General features: G+C 33.0%; 2 protein-coding genes across 4 annotated transcripts; both read left to right on the top strand.

Moving 5' to 3' along the window:
• Positions 1 to 11538: 11538 nt before the first annotated feature.
• Positions 11539 to 16204, top strand: LOC145955619 (uncharacterized). Its single transcript, XM_083070586.1, has 4 exons — positions 11539 to 15033; positions 15256 to 15592; positions 15692 to 15805; positions 16027 to 16204. The coding sequence occupies exons 1-4, from the start codon at positions 14858 to 14860 to the stop codon at positions 16117 to 16119; spliced, it is 720 nt and encodes a 239-aa protein (XP_082926712.1). The 5' UTR covers positions 11539 to 14857; the 3' UTR covers positions 16120 to 16204.
• A 19-nt stretch (positions 16205 to 16223) lies between these two features.
• LOC109791439 (uncharacterized) lies at positions 16224 to 20891 on the top strand. Of its 3 annotated transcripts, XR_014432282.1 has the most exons (7): positions 16227 to 16709; positions 17245 to 17382; positions 17497 to 17578; positions 17701 to 17768; positions 18619 to 18760; positions 19088 to 19233; positions 19317 to 20891. XR_014432282.1 is itself a non-coding variant. In XM_083070588.1 (6 exons), the coding sequence occupies exons 1-5, from the start codon at positions 16470 to 16472 to the stop codon at positions 18754 to 18756; spliced, it is 666 nt and encodes a 221-aa protein (XP_082926714.1). In that variant the 5' UTR covers positions 16225 to 16469; the 3' UTR covers positions 18757 to 18760; positions 18888 to 19071. The 3 variants fall into 3 exon arrangements, 2 of the variants coding, with proteins under 2 accessions (XP_082926713.1, XP_082926714.1); XM_083070588.1 differs by lacking the exons at positions 19088 to 19233; positions 19317 to 20891 and adding an exon at positions 18888 to 19071 and having other exon boundaries at positions 16225 to 16709; XM_083070587.1 differs by lacking the exons at positions 19088 to 19233; positions 19317 to 20891 and having other exon boundaries at positions 16224 to 16709; positions 18619 to 19071.
• Positions 20892 to 21825: the final 934 nt, after the last annotated feature.

Here is a 21825-nt window from a genome sequence, read left to right as displayed (position 1 = left end):
TTTGGACTCAATCATCATTGTCAAAGCAAATACTTATTGCTCCTTGGTTACGAGGATGATGATACTCCTACCAACGAGGAAGTGGGAGATCATGATACAATACCCGAGGAGGTTTCTGGTGATATTTCCACCCTTCACAATCTTTCTTGTCAACTTCAGGGTCGCTCTTTACGGGTGTTTGGATCTTTTGGCTCAAAACAATTTCAAGTCTTAATTGATAGCGGCAACACTCACAATTTCATCAAACCCTTGTTGGTGGCACAATTGGCTCTTCCAGTAACACCTATTCCTTGTTTTCAGGTTCCCTTGGCTCCAATCGCTTGGTCGAGTATCACATGATTACTCAGCTCTCACTATGGATTTTAATTGGAAGGGTCAACAGGTAACTCTTAAAGGTGAAACCAAATCTCTGCTGAGTCCAATTTCTATCCATCACTTACAAGCTCTTGTTCACCATAAGGATTCTCCTTTTCTTTTTGAGCTTTCTAGTTCAGAGGTTGATACGGTTACCGTTTCATCAGAGTTTTCCTTACCATTGGACATTTTCCCTGTAGTTCAACCATTATTGCTTAAATACAAGGATCTTTTTCAACACCCTTTAGGCCTACCACCTCATCGTGTTATTGACCATCGCATTCATTTGATCGCTGGAACCAAGCCATAACCTTTTCTCATCTCCTGGTTTTCTTGTCCGCAAGAAAGATGGGTCATGGCAATTTTGCGTTGATTATAGGGCCCTTAATGTTGCCACTATGAAGGATAAGTTCCCCATTCCTACTATTGATGAACTCTTAGATGAGTTGGGAGGTGCCTCAATTTTCAGCAAGCTGGATTTGCGTGCCAGATATCACCAGATTCGTGTACACTCTAAAGATGTATACAAGACTGCATTTCGTACTCATGATGGCCACTTTGAGTTTCTGGTTATGCCTTTCGGCTTAACAAATGCCCCATCGACATTTCAGGCAACCATGAACCAACTATTTTCATCTTATCTTCAAAGGTTCTTCATTGTTTTCTTCGACAATATTTTGATATATAGTTCTTCTTTGGATGATCATCTTCAACATTTAGAGCTGGTTGTGCATCGTTTATACTCACATAAATTCTATGATAAGCTCTCTAAGTGTTTGTTTTGCAAGCATTCCATCGAATACTTGGGCCACATTGTCTCTTCTATAGGTGTTCATGTTGATCCTAAGAAGATTGAAGCCATGGTGTAGTGGCCTCCTCCCAAAAATGTAACACCCCAATTTCCTTAAAAGGATATTCTTATTAGTAATGGCATTTTCGTAATTATTGATGGCATTTTCGTAATTTTAATAAAGGAATAAGGGTATTTCTGGGTGTCGGAACGGGCCGTTCCAAATGCAGAACGGGCCGTTCCAAAAGAAGGAATATGCTTGTTTTTGAAGACCCAGAACGGGCCTGGAACGGGCCGTTCTGGTATGGAGAACGGGCCGTTCTGGAAGCAGTACGGGGCGTTCTGCTGAGATTGAGAACGGGCCGTTCTGGTTTCAGAACGGGCCGTTCTGCTTTTTGGGAACGGGCGTTCCGATTTTGGAACGGGCCGTTCCAGTTGAGAAATTTGCCCACGTTTGAAGGATCCGGAACGGGCCGTTCCGAAATCAGTACGGGCCGTTCCGGGTGCGTTAGATTGCCTATAAATAGGGCCAAGGGGGTGAAAAATTTATATTGAGCAAGAAGTGGTACTCTTAGAGAGAGAAAGAGGAGAGAGAGAGAGAGAGAGAGAGAGAGAGAGAGAAAGAAAGAAAGAAAGAAAGAGAGGGAAGAAAGAGAGGATCCAGAGGAGGAGACCCTGCCCAAGTTCCAACTCCGCCTATCCAGGTAAGGGGGGGAGTGAGAACCTCGCTCAGGGGTGTAGGGATAATTGTTGGATAGTTGTTTGTCGGATTGGCCCCCAATCCTTTGTCGTTATTCTGTTTAATTTCTATTTACTCTACTTTGCTTTTTTGTTGGAGGTGCCGTTGTTCTGTCTAAATTTCTATTTACTCTACTTTGCTTTTTGTTGAAGGTGCCGTTGTTCTGTCCGATTTTCTATTTATTCTACTTTGTTTTTGTTGAAAGTGCCGTTGTTCTGTCTGATTTTCTATTTACTCTACCTTGTTCTTTGTTGAAAGTAATAAATGAATATGAAATTAATGTTAATAATAAATGAGTTTTAATATGAATAAGAATGCTCTCTGGATCTCTGTGAATACCTATGCGGACCTTAAGAGGAGTATTGATGACATGACCATGTGAAATATGGACAAATGACATGAGACCTAAGAATTGACTATTGAGACAAACTATGATTATGAGACTATGACAAATGAGGACATGATGTACTAAATGAAATCATGTAAAAAGTTAAATATTGAGTCAATGAGATTATGATGGTATGACATGCATCATATGCATATATTATTCCAGGTGTGCCGCTGAGGCCGCATACCAGTGATGTAACATGCTAACAAGGTGTATCTTAGGGTCACCAGTGATGTAACTTGTAACCAGGTGTACCTTAGGGTCACCAGTGATGTAACCAGGTGTACCTTTGGGTCACCAGTGATGTAACCAGGTGTGCCTTAGGGTCACCAGTGATGATATGTGAAACTTCCTTATGGCGCCACATGCATGCATTTATAAGTCAAGATCATGACATCATTGCATGATAAATGAATATATATGTGATATTGATGATGTATGTGTATTATTTATAAGTGACTTATATTTGTTGTGTGTGTGAGTGCTATCTAGCCTTTATTTCTGCACCTGAAACTGAGTGAGATGTTTCTCACTCCCTTGTTGTTTTTGTATATGTTTAAATTATGTTGCAGGTGATCAGCATCATAAGGATGTTGGTGATGAGGCTTAAAGGCTTCAATTGGGCATGCTCTGATAGGATGTGACATCGGGGCATAGTTATTTTAGTTTAATATGTTATTGTTTTTATAACTTTAGTTTCTCTTCTTTTGTAATTTCTAACGAAGAAATAACGTAGATAACATATATAATTCAAGGAAAATATATGTTAAGAATTGTAATTTGAACGTTCTTGATAAAAGACCAAGATGTACATTTTTGTTATATTTTTTTATTATATGATTTGGGAGTATAAATTAATTCCTAACCAGGAGGCACTGCCACCTTTACTGGAGTTAATTTATATTTCCTTTATTATTATTTGTATATATATGATTTCTTGTTTTACACTAAATTGTATTGAAAATCTTAACTTCTTTTCTTTTATAATTTTTACACTGGAGTTATGATTTATGAGTTACGAATGTGAATCTTCTACCTTGTTATATTTGAAATATTTGTCAACTATGAAAGATTTCATTTACCCAAAAAGAAGATAAGAAATATTTTATTGTTACATTTGTTGTATATTAATAACGGGGTAGAGGGTGTCACATTTAATGGTATCAGAGCCAGGTCGATCTAATCGGCCGTGACTTATCGAGATTCTGTTGTGTACACTGACATTGTTTTGTTTGTTGTATACTTTGATGATGCTTTGCTTTGATGATGTTTTGCTTTGATAATGATAATGATGATGTTCTCCTTGTGTTGATATTGTAAAGTTTGATATTGTTAAGTTTTTTTTTTTAATTAGAGGAATGATAGTCATGATAGTGTCAGCTAATACCATTATGACCTTTCTTCTTCATTCTTATGATTGCTTAATTGTTTGATACTTACGTAAGAAGTGGTGGTTCAGTAATATCGCTTGTGTTGCAAGCATATGTGCGAGTAGTGGTAGACGAAATATGTTGTTAATATTGTGGGAACTATTGAGACCTTAGATTTGGGTAAGACATTGATTTATTTTAAAGTGTATTAAGAATTTATGATTGGTGAAATTTTTGAAAGCTATAGTTGTAGCAATTGAATCCAAAGATGAGGTATGTTGAGAATTGGAGTTTTGGTATTCTTAAGGAGAGATTGAAGTGTTGATGATCTTTAGAGTTTGATGGTTGCATGAAAATTTTATTTTCTAAGCCTTTTGTACTGAATAGGTGAGTTATTTGGTTTAGAATTGTAGTGGGAAACTTTGATATGAATTTCAGGTAGAAAGGAGTAAGTTTAGAAGGATTAAGGTATTTTGTGGCATAGATGCTGATGCGTTAGTGTGTAGAGAATGTTTGCACTCCCGTTACAGCAACTTTGGTGATCAAAGGTCTAGTGGTATGCATTGAATATATCTATGGTGATTTTTGAATTTTTAGCTAAGAAAATGATTTTTTTTTTTAAAATCTCATGTCTCACTAAGAGTTGTAGCCTATTCACTTAGTGATAGGTTGATATCACGTGGATGAGTAGAACTCTTTATGTGTTGTTTTCTTTGATAGTTGTTAAAAATAGAAGTTAGTCTGTATAATAATGTTTTCGGATTAGTAGGCAATACAAGGCTAAGAATTGACATGTTTTGAGGTGTTTTCGTGTAGATTGTGAGGTTGTTTAAGGTTATATGATGCTATGTGGTAAAGGTTGTTCATGTACGTGCTTATGGATGATATATATGAAGGTTTAAAGTAGGCATTCTAATATGACTTGATGTGCATGTATGTCGATATGTGAATAGAAGACCTTAGGGATCAAATGGTGAATGTTGTATGGTTAGTGATATTGATCTTAGGATGTGATATGATCATATTGTAGTTGAAGGTGAAGACATATCCAAGACGGTTGTATGTTAAGTTTTCTAGTCCCTGTAAATTTCAGTTAAGGTGAACATGAATCTGTCTTAGGTAGAAGTTATGTTTAAGCAGAGAGATATCTAAGCAAGTTAGCGAGAATAAAAGTTTTATGAGGCTTACTATTGGAGATTTATTGAAAGAATTTCTAGGATAGCATTGCCCTTGACTACATTCACTATGAGGGGAATTGTCTTTATGTGAGATAGTAAGTATAAGAGTAGTTCTAACTCTTATGGCAAGATTGACTAGTGATAATATTACCTGACTCTAGTAAGTCTTATGTGGGATATAGTGATGACTTTGAGACAGGTTTGGGTGGATTATTGATGCAAAGGTAGTAACTTATGTTTTTAAGCATCTAGGAAATGGAAAATTCATGAGAGAAATTACCTTGAATTAGAAGTTGTAATAGTTACGCTTGAGATTTTAGAAATATTATTGAGATATTTAGTGATTATAAGGATCTTAAATATCTGTTTGATCCGAAGGAATTGAATATGAGATAGAAGAGATAGTTGGAAATTGTAAGGATTAAGATTTTAATCTTAGTTGTTATCTGGGTAAACCTATAGCAGTCGATGCTTTGAATAGGAAATATCTATATTTATCTTTCTTTATGGTCAAAGAGATATATCTTTTGGCTCAAGTTAGGAATTTAAGTTTGATTTGTGAAATTACTCCTAGTAGTAAGGGACTATGTATGACTCGATTAACGAATGGATTATTCAAAGGATATTGAATAAGCATATTAGTCGATTCATTTTGGTGGCCAGGTATGAGATTATAGGACAAGATAGTGAATAAGAGTTTTCTTGGAGTATAAATAAAGTGGTAAGACTTGAAGACCGAGTATGAGTACATAATGAACTTACAATTAGGTGCCTAATCATTGGAGAAGATTATACAAGTTAAACTAATATGGTGACAAATGTCCTGAGTAGGATGAACATTTATCTATCATTTTGATGATATAAGGGTTGAGTTTGATTGAGTAGATTAGAAACTTAAGCATGATGTGTGAGCTCACCCTTAGGAACATTGAATTGAATATGTTGAAAGGATTAATAATGAGATTAGAAGACTCAGGAGTTAGATTCTTTCTTAGTGACCCAAGTGAAAAAGATTGGTAGGAATATAAATAGCCTTTTACAAGTGGAAGTTGATGGTGTTTCGGGATACAAGGATATAATCTATGTGCCTAGTAAACCCAAATTAAGGAAGATGATCTTAAAGAAAGGACATAAGAATATTTTTAGCATTTATTTCAGAGTCACTGAAATGTATCAGAGTGGCGCAGCGGAAACATGATGGTCTAAAGAGAAGTAGAGAAGTTGAATCAAGGTGTAGAAAGTAAGTTTAAATTTGGAGTGGATGGAGTGTTGAGATTTAAGGATGGGTTGTATATTCCAAATGTGCCAGAACTTAAGAGAGCAATCTTGGAAGAAGGTCATAAGAGCAGTCTTAGTATTCATCTAGGAGTTACTAAGATGTATCAATATGTTTTGGTGGCCTAAGATGACGGAGGAAGTGGAGGAATTTGTGTATGCTTGCTTAGTATGTTAGAAAGTTAAGGTAGAACACCAAAAACTTTCAGATTTAATACAACCTTTAGACGTTCTAATTTGAAAATAAGATTCTGTATCTATGGATTTAGTTGTAGTTATGTATGATATTCTTAAGAAATTTGATCTTATTTGGATTAATGGATAGGCTTACCAGGTCTGCTCACCTTGAACTTCTTAACATTAGACATTTCTTGGAGAGATTGATAGAGTTGTACATCAATAAGGAAATTTTGAAGAAAGTGCTACATGGGAGTTAGAAAGCAAGATGCGAGAAACTTATCTATTTTTGTTTTCAGGTAAATTTCGGGGACGAAATTTCTAAAAGGAGGGGAGAATTGTAACACCCCAATTTCCTTAAAAGGATATTCTTATTAGTAATGGCATTTTCGTAATTATTGATGGCATTTTCGTAATTTTAATAAAGGAATAAGGGTATTTCTGGGTGTCGGAACGGGCCGTTCCAAATGCAGAACGGGCCGTTCCAAAAGAAGGAATATGCTTGTTTTTGAAGACCCAGAACGGGCCTGGAACGGGCCGTTCTGGTATGGAGAACGGGCCGTTCTGGAAGCAGTACGGGGCGTTCTGCTGAGATTGAGAACGGGCCGTTCTGGTTTCAGAACGGGCCGTTCTGCTTTTTGGGAACGGGCGTTCCGATTTTGGAACGGGCCGTTCCAGTTGAGAAATTTGCCCACGTTTGAAGGATCCGGAACGGGCCGTTCCGAAATCAGTACGGGCCGTTCCGGGTGCGTTAGATTGCCTATAAATAGGGCCAAGGGGGGTGAAAAATTTATATTGAGCAAGAAGTGGTACTCTTAGAGAGAGAAAGAGGAGAGAGAGAGAGAGAGAGAGAGAGAGAGAGAGAAAGAAAGAAAGAAAGAGAGGGAAGAAAGAGAGGATCCAGAGGAGGAGACCCTGCCCAAGTTCCAACTCCGCCTATCCAGGTAAGGGGGGGAGTGAGAACCTCGCTCAGGGGTGTAGGGATAATTGTTGGATAGTTGTTTGTCGGATTGGCCCCCAATCCTTTGTCGTTATTCTGTTTAATTTCTATTTACTCTACTTTGCTTTTTTGTTGGAGGTGCCGTTGTTCTGTCTAAATTTCTATTTACTCTACTTTGCTTTTTGTTGAAGGTGCCGTTGTTCTGTCCGATTTTCTATTTATTCTACTTTGTTTTTGTTGAAAGTGCCGTTGTTCTGTCTGATTTTCTATTTACTCTACCTTGTTCTTTGTTGAAAGTAATAAATGAATATGAAATTAATGTTAATAATAAATGAGTTTTAATATGAATAAGAATGCTCTCTGGATCTCTGTGAATACCTATGCGGACCTTAAGAGGAGTATTGATGACATGACCATGTGAAATATGGACAAATGACATGAGACCTAAGAATTGACTATTGAGACAAACTATGATTATGAGACTATGACAAATGAGGACATGATGTACTAAATGAAATCATGTAAAAAGTTAAATATTGAGTCAATGAGATTATGATGGTATGACATGCATCATATGCATATATTATTCCAGGTGTGCCGTTGAGGCCGCATACCAGTGATGTAACATGCTAACAAGGTGTATCTTAGGGTCACCAGTGATGTAACTTGTAACCAGGTGTACCTTAGGGTCACCAGTGATGTAACCAGGTGTACCTTTGGGTCACCAGTGATGTAACCAGGTGTGCCTTAGGGTCACCAGTGATGATATGTGAAACTTCCTTATGGCGCCACATGCATGCATTTATAAGTCAAGATCATGACATCATTGCATGATAAATGAATATATATGTGATATTGATGATGTATGTGTATTATTTATAAGTGACTTATATTTGTTGTGTGTGTGAGTGCTATCTAGCCTTTATTTCTGCACCTGAAACTGAGTGAGATGTTTCTCACTCCCTTGTTGTTTTTGTATATGTTTAAATTATGTTGCAGGTGATCAGCATCATGAGGATGTTGGTGATGAGGCTTAAAGGCTTCAATTGGGCATGCTCTGATAGGATGTGACATCAGGGCATAGTTATTTTAGTTTAATATGTTATTGTTTTTATAACTTTAGTTTCTCTTCTTTTGTAATTTCTAACGAAGAAATAACGTAGATGACATATATAATTCAAGGAAAATATATGTTAAGAATTGTAATTTGAACGTTCTTGATAAAAGACCAAGATGTACATTTTTGTTATATTTTTTTATTATATGATTTGGGAGTATAAATTAATTCCTAACCAGGAGGCACTGCCACCTTTACTGGAGTTAATTTATATTTCCTTTATTATTATTTGTATATATATGATTTCTTGTTTTACACTAAATTGTATTGAAAATCTTAACTTCTTTTCTTTTATAATTTTTACACTGGAGTTATGATTTATGAGTTACGAATGTGAATCTTCTACCTTGTTATATTTGAAATATTTGTCAACTATGAAAGATTTCATTTACCCAAAAAGAAGATAAGAAATATTTTATTGTTACATTTGTTGTATATTAATAACGGGGTAGAGGGTGTCACAAAAAACATTAAACAGCTACGTGGTTTTTCAGGACTCACAGGATATTATCGTCGATTTGTGGCTAAATATGCTTTAATTGTTTCTCCTCTCACAGACCTTTTGCGTAAGGATGCCTTTGAATGGAGTGCTGCTGCGGATTCTGCTTTTGCAGCTCTCAAACAAGCCATGGTCGAAGCCCCTATTTTACAACTTCCTGATTTTTCTCAAGAATTTATTGTTGAGACTGATGCTTCTAATGCTGGAGTTGGGGCTGTTTTAATGCAAAAAGGTCATCCCATTGCTTATTTTAACAAGAAATTGAGTCCTCGTCTTCAAGCCTCCTCTGTTTACGTCAAGGAATTACATGCAATCGTCGAAGCTGTGCTTAAGTGGCGACAATATTTGTTAGGTTCCTTATTTGTGATTCGCACTGATCACAAAAGTATAAAAGAACTTTTGCAACAAGTGATTCAAACCCCGGATCAATAATCTTATGTGAGAAAACTTATGGGTTTCACTTTTCGCATTGAGTACAAATCAGGTAGCTCTAATTGTGTTGCAGATGCTCTTTCGAGGGTCCCTACTACCCAGGACGATAATGCCACTACTCTACCTTCAGTTTTTCTTGCCTTAGTTTCCGGGCCCATCTTCCAACTTATTAACCAGTTGAAGCAAGATAATCTCACTGACCCTTTTCTCCAATCATTCCATTTCAAACATCAACATGGAAATCTATTTTTTCCTTATTCCGTAAGGCAGGGGTTGTTGATGTTCCAGGGTCGATATGTAATTAGTCCAACCTCATCCTTATGCAAAGTGCTCATCAATGAATTTCATGATACTCCTAGTGGCGGACATGCAGGCATCAAACATACTCTTGCTCGGTTATCTACTAATTTTTATTGGCCCAAAATGCGGCAAGCTGTTGCTAACCATATTGCTCAGTGTCTTTTATGTCAACAGGTGAAGTATTCCACACAAGCACCGGCAGGTTTATTGCAACCTCTACCTATTCCTAAAGTTGTGTGGGAGGATATTACTATGGATTTTATTACTGGGCTTCCTCCATCAAAAGGATTTTCTGTCATTATGGTGGTGGTAGATTGTCTCTCGAAATCTGCTCATTTTGGTCCTTTACCTTCTCATTTTACAGCCAGCAAAGTAGCCACTCTTTTCGTTGATCTAATTGTTCGTCATCATGGGTTTCCTCGCTCGATTGTCTCTGATCGTGACCCAATTTTTATGAGTTCCTTTTGGCAGCAACTATTTGCGCTAAGTGGTACAATGGTGGCCATGAGTAGTGCCTATCATCCACAAACTGACAGCCAAAGTGAAGTTGTCAACAGGGGATTAGAGCAGTATTTGCGTGCTTTTACACAAGATAAACCAACAGACTGGGTCTCCCTTCTGAGTTGGGCAGAATTTCATTACAATACTAGCTTCCATATAAGTCTCAACATGTAGCCATTTCAAGCTCTATATGGCCGCATTCCTCCCACGATTCCACAATACACTAGAGGCATGACTGTAATTCAGGCTCTAGATGAAAGCCTTACTACTCGAGATAAACTGTTGCGCACCTTGAAAACCAATTTGCTGGCTGCACAGAACCGCATGCAAATGAAAGCTAATTGTCATCGTCGTGAAGTGATCCTTGAGGTTGGCGACATGGTGTTGGTTCATTTACAGCCCTATAGACAATCGTCGGTTTCACAAGGTCGTCATCACAAGCTTTGCAAACTCTTTTATGGACCATTTCCTGTTTTGGAGCGTGTGGGCCAGGTTGCATATCGTGTGGGCTTACTCGCGGGAAGTCATATTCATCCTGTTTTTCATATTTCTGTCCTTAAGTTGTTTCGCGGTCAGTTGGTTTCACAAACGTGCGACTTGCCAGCTGATAGTTTTGACAGCAAGCCTGTGGAAATTCCTGTAGCAATTTGTTCAGCTCGCAATGTGTTGAACCATGGTGTTCCCCAAAAATAAGTGTTGGTTCAGTGGGAAGGACATACGCCAGAGGAAGCCACTTGGGAGCCATTTGCAGAATTCTGTTCTGCTTATCCAGCCCTTCACCTTGAGGACAAGGTGAATTTTGAAGGAGAGGAAAATGATACAATTCATAAGCAAGCTCTTCGTATTGAGTTGGGTCATACATCTGTGCAAGCTCCTGCTGAAGGGATGATAGAGGAACAATTAGTGGAAAGTGGGAGGCCCAAATGCACCATCAAGAAGCCCACTAAATTGAATGATTTTGTTTGCTATAAATAAATCTTAATATACAAATAATACTGATGGGAATACTCTTTTGTTTTTACTAGTAAAATTCGCATCTAAAACGGTCCATTCTCAAACTAGAATGGCCCGTTCTGGACTATCAAAAATAGGTCTTTTTAGTAGTTTGGAATAGCTCGTTCCAGTTTCGGAACGATCCGTTCTGGACTACTAAATCACCTTTATTGGGCATTGGGGTGTTACATAAACAGTGGATTATTAGATGGTATTGGGTGATTACTTGCATCTAAACTGGTATCTATTTTTTGGAATCTCTAATTACAACATATATAATTTGATATTACATAAATTCAAATTAGTTTTAATCAAGGGTAATACAATCTCCTAGTTATTTTATATATATGGGTTTTGGTACCCCTTGTACCTTTATATATATCTATATAAATATTTATTGGCAGATAAAAAAAAATGAATATGTAATCAATTAACACGTGATCATTTTTTTTTTTGTTTTTTTACAGAAACACGTAATAGATTGGTATTTTTGGTATAGTAATAGATTGGTATTTAAGGTAATATTGATTTTCTTTCACTACAATAGTATTTTTACAATGATAAAATTACCATAATTATTATAAATGAAACTATTAACACGAAATCAATAGTATTTTTAGAATAATAAAACGAGTTATAGCAAAAACGTTATTTATAAAAAAAAATCGCAATTTTAAATTATAAATAACATTCTATAAATTTTAAAATATCGTCTATCTCTTTATCAAAAAAAGGAACTTTACCAAAAAAAAAAAATATCGTCTATCTTTTTATGTAAAAACAAAATCAACTAAAGATTTAATTGAAGAATTTAATAATTATAATATATATTTCTTGTAGATAACTTAATTACTATTTTTTATCCATAATCAAATCATAACAAGGTTTAAACTTAAGATTTTGTGCATGTTATCTCGATCCTCCTTAATAAAATAGTTTTATAAAGTAAAAAAGGAGTGAGGTTTAATATATATATATATTTAAAATTTATAATAAATTATATATATAAGTACTATGTTTGAGTATATAAATTATATGAAAATTTATATAAATAAATATTTTTAAACATATAAATTATATTTTAGAGTTATGATAAATGATTTATATTATAATAAAAAAATATTTTTATTTATTAATAATTTATTTTTAAACATTAATATTAAATTCATAATAATTATGATAAATAAAAACTAAATTAAATAAGAAGTTTAAAAAATTTCTACAAACTCTCCTGAAAGAAAACTTCTTAAAGATATTCTCAGAATCTGAGTTCGTATTTAATGTATAAGGATTGACAAGTGATAAATAATAGATTATTTCTCACTAATCTAAAATTTAATTTGTATATTTAAAATTTAGTTATATAAAAAATTATTTATAAATTACACATACTAATTTTAATTTGGTTAAATTATAATTTTGGTCCTTTATCTTAGTTTTTTAGATTCATTTTAATCTTTTATCTTTTAAAATGTTCATTTTAGTCTTCTATCTTATAAATTTGGATTTATTTGATCCTTTTGAAATGATTATTTTTAATTTTGAGAGACAATTTTAAATATTTAATTGACAAATTCAAAACTTAAAACTTATCTAATTAGATTCACCTTTATGAAAACTATGAAATTCAATTAACATTTGAATAAAAAAAATTATAAACATAGAGAAAATTATGTGAAAAATTATGTTTTATGAGCAATTACAAAATAACATGAAATTAAAGTTTTAGAATTGTTTTCGTCACTTTTTGGATTTATTTATATAGAACTTTCATCATGTTTAAAACACTTTTTTATTTTTTTAAACTTCAAGTGTGTTTAATAATTTTCATATAAGTGTATCTAATTAGACAAGTTTTAAATTTTGAATTTGTTAATCAAATATTCAAAATTGTCTCTCAGTATTAATATAATTATCGTTTCAAAAGGATCAAATAGATCCAAATTTAGGAGATAAAAAACTAAAATGAATATTTTAAAAGATAAAAGTCCAAAATAAATATAAAAACAATAAGATAAAAGACTAAATATAATTTAATCTTTAATTTAGTAAGATACTCGATCAAAAGAACTAACCTAATTTCTAATTAGGAAAAATAGGCACTTCTGTGCCTCTGTATTTAAAAAAAAAAAAAACAATAGTGGGTAGTTATTTAAAATATAAGAGGTTTGAAAACTAAATGTCATTGAAATAGAAAAAAGAGAATAAATAAATAGATAAAAGATAAATGATACTGGTTTGTATTTAAATGTATAAAGGTTGATTGTAAGATAAATTAAATTGATATGATATAAAAATATTATAATTCAGCGTCATTAGATAGATTCTTAAATCAATATAATTTTGTGCACAATCTTTAATAAAATATTGAATACACATTCGTATAATATAATATATAATATATTATATGTTATAGAATTTGATATCTATAAATTGGCTGTAAGGAGTAGGCTCATATGATACAAAGAAAGAAGTGAATTGGATTGCGTGAGAGCCTTACTCTGAGACCTGCTCTGACTGGTGAGCAATTCATACCTTCAACATGCTACATGGGAGTTACGCCACATGCACGTGCTTTTTTATGCATCATCTTCTCCACCAATTTCATCTTTTTCTCTTCTTCTTTGCACGCCATGACCCACTTATTCTCATCCAACCAGATTAGCTTTCTTTAATGAATTCAACTTTCACTCCGTTTTCCATCAACTCTCCGTGTTTGGGGAGATGATCAGAGTTTTTGTTTGATTCAATTTTTTAATAGGATATTGGAGTTGAGTTTAAATGCATTCGACATTCTTGTTTGTTTCTGTGCTTTCAATGCTTTAATTTTGCTACCATGCGGGATATTTTGTGGATTTGTGTAGTTGAATGCTTTTAGGGTTTTTGTTGGTCTTGTTTTCTCAAATTCACTTTTTATCTGTTAATTTTCTTTTGAATAAAATGTTAATTAGGCGTGAATCCAAATTAATCTAACTGACTTAATCATTTTGTCTCGATTACTTTTAGTATTTGGATTAAATCTAAATCAACTTGTTCAAACGGATGTTGGATAATAAATTTTGATTTTTAAATTTAACTTAATTCAATTCAACCCTAATGTATAATATATTATTAAAATTATACATATAATATTATAATTATATATTTTGAATTCAAGATACTTAGTATTTTAACCCTACCGCCTCTTTATCTCACACACAACATACAAATTATAGGAAAAAAAAAACATAATTTTTTTTTTTAAAAGTTGTAACAATGAACAATACTTTAGAGACTTTACTGTTTGTTGTTGTTACAGATTAAGATTTTCTCTTTAATCAGACTAAAACTGTGTGTATACAGATTCAAATTATATACAAAAATTATTTAATGACTTGTATATTAGTATTTTCAAATACATGTGGTACATGTTTATAATATATAAATAAATATTATATTTAATATATAAATTATATTTAAAATTTAAATAAATAAATAAATATGTTTAAATATATAGATTGTATTTTAGATTTATAATAAATAATTTATATATAACACAATAATTATTTATTGATGATTTATTTTAGAAAGTTTAAGCAACGGATTGAAGCTATCTTTATTGGAAAAAATTATCACCAGTCTTGTTTTATCTGATTCTGAGAATCCTGATGCCAGGCTGAGTGGTAAGTATGAAGTTACATTTTACTTGACTAATAATGTTCATGGTCATTTCTATATCATCTATACTGTGTCAATATTATTTTGCCGTTTATATATAGTATATTTGACCTGAAATATTGCTGGTGTATAGGCAAATCTTTTTGCATGGCTCGGATTGAGGAATTGTTTGCCAATCCTGGTTCTTGGAGTTGCAATGAGCAAATTCACAAAATTATCATGGTTTCCTTTATGCAGATATTATCACTTGTGAAGTTCAAAGACAAGCCAACTTTTGCCTTGACTCCATTGCTTCCTGAAGAGATGCATGAGGCTGATTTAAGGTGGTAATGTATTGAGTAATCCTTACTACCATTTTATTAAGTTAACTACTCATCATTGGGTCAATGATATTGAAAACTTATTTGATTTAACTACTGAAATAAGTGGTTAACATAAAACTGGCAACCATTTTTCAATACAATCATATATTTGTTGTATATTATTAGTTATCAATAGTAATTAATTCAGTTATGATGTTTAATTAGTTATCCATCATTTTACAGGAAGATGGAGTTGTTCCACAAGTGTGGAGAAAATGATTTTGATGATATTTTGGAAGACATGCAGAAGGAAATAAAAATGGGAGATATTGTGAAGGAACAAGGCTATGGATGCACGGTTGATGTCTCAAAGTGCAAGGAGATATTTTCTCCATTCTCATCTCTAACTGATAATATGCTATCTAAATTACTTGGTGCAATTGCTTATAGTCGTACTGGGGTGGAGGAAAACCAGAACACATACTTAACATTCCCTGCAGCCAATGGATCCAACGTGTCTGAGTTGCCACCTCTTAACTCTTGGAATATTGATGTCTTGGTAGATACAGTTAACCATCTTGTGAGTTTTATTCAATAGGACTTAAAGTTCCTCTCATTTTTTTATTTCCTTTTGAATAAGAAAGTAAATCATTTCATTTTTATGTGTTTTCTGATACAGGCACCTCAAACCAACTGGATATGTGTCATGGAAAATCTTGATCATGAAGGGTTTTTCCTTCCTTGTGAAGAAGCATTCCTTTTTCTCATGTGTGTGTATAAACATGCCTCTAAGGTATGATATCAGAACCTTAGATATGCTTTTCCCGTAGCTTAGCTGATTTAAAATCAGTTTTGATACAAGTTAGAAATAATTTTTAGAGCTTCTTTGCTGAAAAATAAAGAATTTTTTCTAGAAGAAAAGTTATCAAAGCCATTTTTAATCTTGTATCTAAATAGGCTTTTATATGCAAACTCTGGCATAAAATTCTGAATGTATGAAAATATACCTAGCAGGAACCATTTCCTCTCCATGCCATATGTGGATCTGTATGGAAGAATAGTAGAATATTGAGGGTCAGCTGTCTTTCCTTAAATACGCTGTATTAGCACCACCAGAAATATTTACCTTTGCACACTCGGGAAGTTTATCTATGTTGACCATTATTGTTTCTTGTTCCTATCGCCAAATTCTTATGACAACAAATTGCTGTGCAGGCATATGTTGATGCAATTAATGGCCACAAGCTTCAAAATGGCCATGCAAATCATGCATGGTTGTGTCTTGACCTTTTAGACGTCCTCTGCCAGCTAGCCGAGAAGGCTCATGCCAATAATGTTCGATCAATCCTTCATTACCCTCTTAAACACTGTCCTGAAGTGTTGCTTCTTGGGATGGCACATATTAATGTACAATCTAATGGATTCATATTTGTTGGTTCTCAACAATTACCTATTCTATGTCTTTTCTTGATTCATGTAGTTTACATTTGTTGTTCTTGCAGACTGCCTATTATCTCTTGCAACGGGAAGTATCTCTGATTGTTTTTCCCAAGATAGTAAAGAGTGCTGTAGGCAGTGGGATGATTCTACACCTTTGGCATGTTAATCCCAATCTGTTCTTGAGAGGGTTTATGGATTCTCAAAACAATGATGCGGGCAGCATTATAAGAATTGTGGACATCTGTCGGGAGTTAAAGGTTGTTCTCTTTTTAAGTGTGTTTTTTTACTTTTATTCATTTCAATCATTTTCCTGATACATAGATAGATTGCACTAAGTTGTTATGGTTTTCTTGATTTTGTTATATTTGAGGATTACAATTGACTATTGATATGATTAAAATAGAAATAATGCATTAATAGAATATATAAGTAAAGAGTAATTTTTATCTTATAAACCAGTTTTATAAGATTAAGTTAGGTTCATAATAAAAAATCTCCTTGTAAGATAAGAATTGTTTCTCACTTATATATAGATATATCACTAGTGGATGTGGCCAAAATAGAAATAAGGCATTAGCAAAGTATATAAAGAGATAGCAATCCTCACCTTATATATTGATCTAGACTCAATTTGCTTTCTTAATATGTTTTAATAATATGCGAATCTCACTTTCATTGAGCCCTTAGTTGCAAGAAGCCTTCAAGTTTGTCTTCACGATTCACAAATGCCAATCTCTTTTCTTTTTTACAATCTTTTGCCATTTTTAACTCATGCTTCTTGGTGGTTTATAGATTCTATCATCCGTGGTGGAAATTATTCCCTCTTATTATAGTATAAGGTTAGCAGCAGTGGCATCAAGAAAAAAATTCATTAACCTCGAGAGGTGGTTGAATAGAAACTTAACTAGAAGCAAGGACATCCTTTTTGTGGTAACAATAATACCTTTCCTCGTTCTTTGGATCCTAATTTTTTTTACAAACTAACTTCACAGATTTAGAGTCTAATTTTTTTTACAAACTAACTTTTTGTTGCTACAATTGCAGTTACATAGTACAGACAGAACCTCGTCAAGGCTTTCTTCTAATCCTGGTTTTGTTGGTCCTTCCCGTGGATCTATTTCTACTGGTATATTTCTATCACTTGTGTTTCTACAGTTACATAGCCTGTTGCTTTGCATAAAGACATAAATTTATGCTTTCTATTTCTGAAAATATGTTGTGCTCCTTTGATATGTGCATCTGGTGTAGGGTTTGGATCTGCCTTGAACACTAAAACTTTGGTTGCTGCTGCTACGAAAATAGAAAGTCCTATTGAGGTACTCTCTAGCCTTGTACAAAAGATTAATCAGACTGGCTACTTTTCTTCAGTTTTGATAATTGATTCGTTCAGTTGTTTATATTATCAATGATTTTACTTATCTACTTATAAATAATTTTGAAGAGTTTCATGTTTCACCTAAGGGATATCTTTGTTTACCAAAAAAAAACATCTAGCTTGTGAGAGCTACACTTTCCCTCACATTTGATTTTGTTTAAATTTTCAAATTAAGTAGAGATGAACTACACACACTCTCTATATGCAAGTATTCGTGGTTTCAAAAATCTCTCTCCTATAAATGTCTTCTTTATCCCTTATCTCCTGATTCTTTCATCTCTGTCCTTATTTAAAGTAACAGGTCCCTCATCTATTATTTCATGGAGATTTTCTCTGATTTCTTGGGGATAGACTATCCTTATTTCTTTTAACTTTCATACCGATTTAAATTTCTTTGATTTAAAATGGCTTATGATTATTCTTTCTCCTAATTATGAGGATAACAAAGTATTCTCTCTATTTAATTTTCTTACACTTTATTGTCATCGATAAATGAAATTATTATTGAATTTTAATTATTATGTTGACAATGATTTTATTAAGTATATTTGATATTATTCTGTATACAAATTTATTAAATTTTGTCAAGGTCATATGATAGATATTTACTCTAATTATATGATATTAATAATTTTTCACTTTTCAAAATAAATAATTGTGATCGTAAAATTATTTAACTGGTACAATGCATGAACTAAAATACTAGTTTTAATTTAGTATCTTATACAAATCTAAATTTTGATTTCCTTTACTTGGAGTAATTTAACCCTAATTTTATATTATGTTAACAGGCTCCGGACTCAGATGTTCAAGAAAAGATATCATTTATAATTAATAATGTTTCTGGTGCTAATATTGAAGACAAAGCAAAAGTGTTTGCTGAAATTTTGAAAGAGCAGTACTATGGTTTGCACAGTATATGGTTATGAAAAGGTTAGCATGATTCATAAGTCAAGTCATGTATCATGTAATTGCTTAAAACAGTTGCATCCATGTAGAGATATGGGGCATGCTATATATATTGGTACCTTCATTTATACCATTTGTTATTTATTTCTAGAGCAAGCATTGAGCCAAATTTCCATGACTTGTACTTGAAATTCATGGATAAGGTTAATTCAAAGGCTTTAAACAAAGAGATTGTGCAGGCAATTTATGAAAATTGCAAGATTTGAGCCTTGTTTCTGTTCCCTGCTTGATTGAATTGACAAGTTGTGTTGATAATATGAAATCATACTTGGTGTTTGAATATTCTTCAAGCTCTTTTAGGATCAGAGCTCTTAAAATCAAGTTTAGAAGAACGCTCTTTGCTTAAAAATTTGGGGAGCTGGCTTGGGAAGTTAACAATTGGCCGTAATAAGGTTTTGATGGCTCGTGAAATAGACCCAAAGTCTTTGATTATAGAGGTAATTTCCAAATTGAATATATTTCAGGAGCAGATGGCCCTTAAATTGGTCATTTTCTTATCAAATTGTTTTCCATGTTGTAGGCATCTGAGAAGGGGCTAATGTTCGTTATTATTCCATTTACATCAAAGGTATAATTTATGATTGTAATTATCTGGTTCAATGTTTATCATTTAATTATGTGTTCTGACTCTAATTATAACTATCTTATGTTTCTATATAAAACACATTTTGTCGTCAAATCCCTTTCAAAAAACATCTCTCAAAAGAATGGCAAGAAGAAACAAAGGTAATTAGTCAACAAATAAATCAACTAGCTAGGATACAACCAATTGCTCGGAAGGAGATGAAGAAAATAACAAAATGGTTTCAAGAAATCGTTTATATTTCTTCTAGGTTCTTTCATTTAAAACCCATTATTTAATTTCATTATTTTATGTGATTTTTAATTAAATTCTCTAATATTTTTTTTAATTACAGTATAAGTGTTCATCAAATATCTCAGCCAAAAAATGACAGAGAAAAATACTATAATATCTCGAGTGCATCATCTCCCATAAAAGTTGTTGAAAGTAGGATTGATAAGGATGTGGAACTAGCTAGTGGGATGAATCCATTAATAGTCACTTTCAATAGTTTATCCAAAATGATAGTGGATAAATATCCTAAATTGAAGTTCGCACTTTTTCCATCAGGACTTCCAATACTTATTGATAATAACCAACAAACTTGTTCAACTAATTCGCATCAAATTCCTTCAAGAGTGGACAGTCAAAGTAAAAGTAGAAGGATAATGCTTGATCATTATGAAGCAGATAATAAATATTATATAAATTATCAACCCATGTCTTAGTATATATATAATTGATGGAAGAATTGTCTATGTTCAAATACCAAAAGTAAGTTCCATCAATTATATACTTTGACATGGGTTGATAATTTATATAATATTTATTATCTGCTTCATAATGATCAAGCAATATCCTTCTACTTTCACTTTGACTGTCCACCCTTGAAGGAATTTGATGTGAATTAGTTGAAGAAGTTTGTTGGTTATTATCAATAAGTATTGAAAGTCCTGATGGAGAAAGTGTGAACTTCAATTTAGGATATTTATCCACTATCATTCTGGCTAAGCTATTGAAAGTGACTATTATGGATCCATCCCACTAGCTTGTTCCACATCCTTATCAATCCTACTTTCAACAACTTTTATGGGTGATGACGCATCCGAGATATTATAGTATTTTTCTCTGTCATTTTTTGGTTGAGATATTTGATGAGCACTTGTACTGTAATTATAAAAAAAATATATTAGAGAATTTAATTAAAAATTACATAAAATAATGAAATTAAATAATGGGTTTTAAATGAAAAAACCTAGAAGAAATATAAACGATTTCTTGAAACCGTTTTGTTATTTTCTTCATCTCCTTTCGAGCAATTGATTGTATCTTAGTTGATTTGTTTGTTGACCGATTACCTTTGTTTCTTCTTGCCATTCTTTCGAGAGACGTTTTTGGAAAGAGATTTGATGACAAAATTGTTGAGCTTAGAGGAGCCTGAACTTGATGAGGTCAAGATTATCTCTAAAACTTAAAGGAGTTTTGATGATCACAAAATGTGTGTCAAGGACAACAACAAACAACAACTTAGAAGACAAAAACAAAGTCAAAGAAAGTGCTATGTAATAGGGATTAGTATATAAATTGTTTTGAATGAGTTTATATGTTATGTGTGCTGTGTGCATAAGCAAAATCTATATCTAAACTAATTAGAGAGTGTATGATGATGAGTTAAAAAGACTAAAGTTATTTTGAGACTTAAAACGATGTTTTGAAAACTAACTCAAAATAATCGATTATCATTAAATATAATCGATTATTCCAGCAACAGGCAGAATGGGATGCCTTGCTGCAATAATCGATTATTTGCCAAATAATCGATTATCCCAGAAATAACTCTCTGGAATAATCGATTATCCAGAAAAATAATCGATTATATTGTTCTTGGTTGGTTTCCAGAAAACCTGAAGAACAAAATAATCGATTATTCTTTAAAATAATCAATTATCTGGTTCTGAAACTTTTATAAATAGTTTGAACTTTTAGAAACTTCAGATAAGAGTTAGAATTGATAATCAAATTTAGAAAAGCGTTTTTGTGGAGTCTTTGTGACAATCTTGGAGAGATTTCTTTGTGAATTCAAGAAGAAAAACGTTTGTGAAAAACCTTGAAAGAGATCATCATCATCATCACATTCTTGAAAGGGGAAGATTAAGACTTGCTTCTGAATTCCAGGTGAATTCGTTCCTTGATTCTTTGTGAATATTTGTAAAAATCTTGAGAAGGGTTTCTCAAGTGGTAAGGATTCTTGTAGTGGGTTTCTACAAGGGGTGCTTTCTTGGGGTCAAGAAAGTGGTTATCTTTAGTGTTGAAGTATATGCATGTGTGGTATGCTTGTAAACCTTCTTCATTAAGATAGTGGAACAAATCTTGATCAGGTGCTGATTGAGGACTAGATGTAGGTCACATGTGGAGTGGCTGAACCAGTATAAAAGACTTGTGCAATCTTCTTCTACCTTTATCTTTT

The sequence above is a fragment of the Cajanus cajan genome, chromosome 3 (assembly GCF_000230855.2).
Source record: "Cajanus cajan strain Asha chromosome 3, NIPB_CcT2T_4, whole genome shotgun sequence".
Classification (NCBI taxonomy): Eukaryota; Viridiplantae; Streptophyta; class Magnoliopsida; order Fabales; family Fabaceae; genus Cajanus; species Cajanus cajan.
The sequence above is the reverse complement of the archived record's forward strand: the minus strand, read 5'-3'. Positions and strand labels throughout refer to the sequence as shown.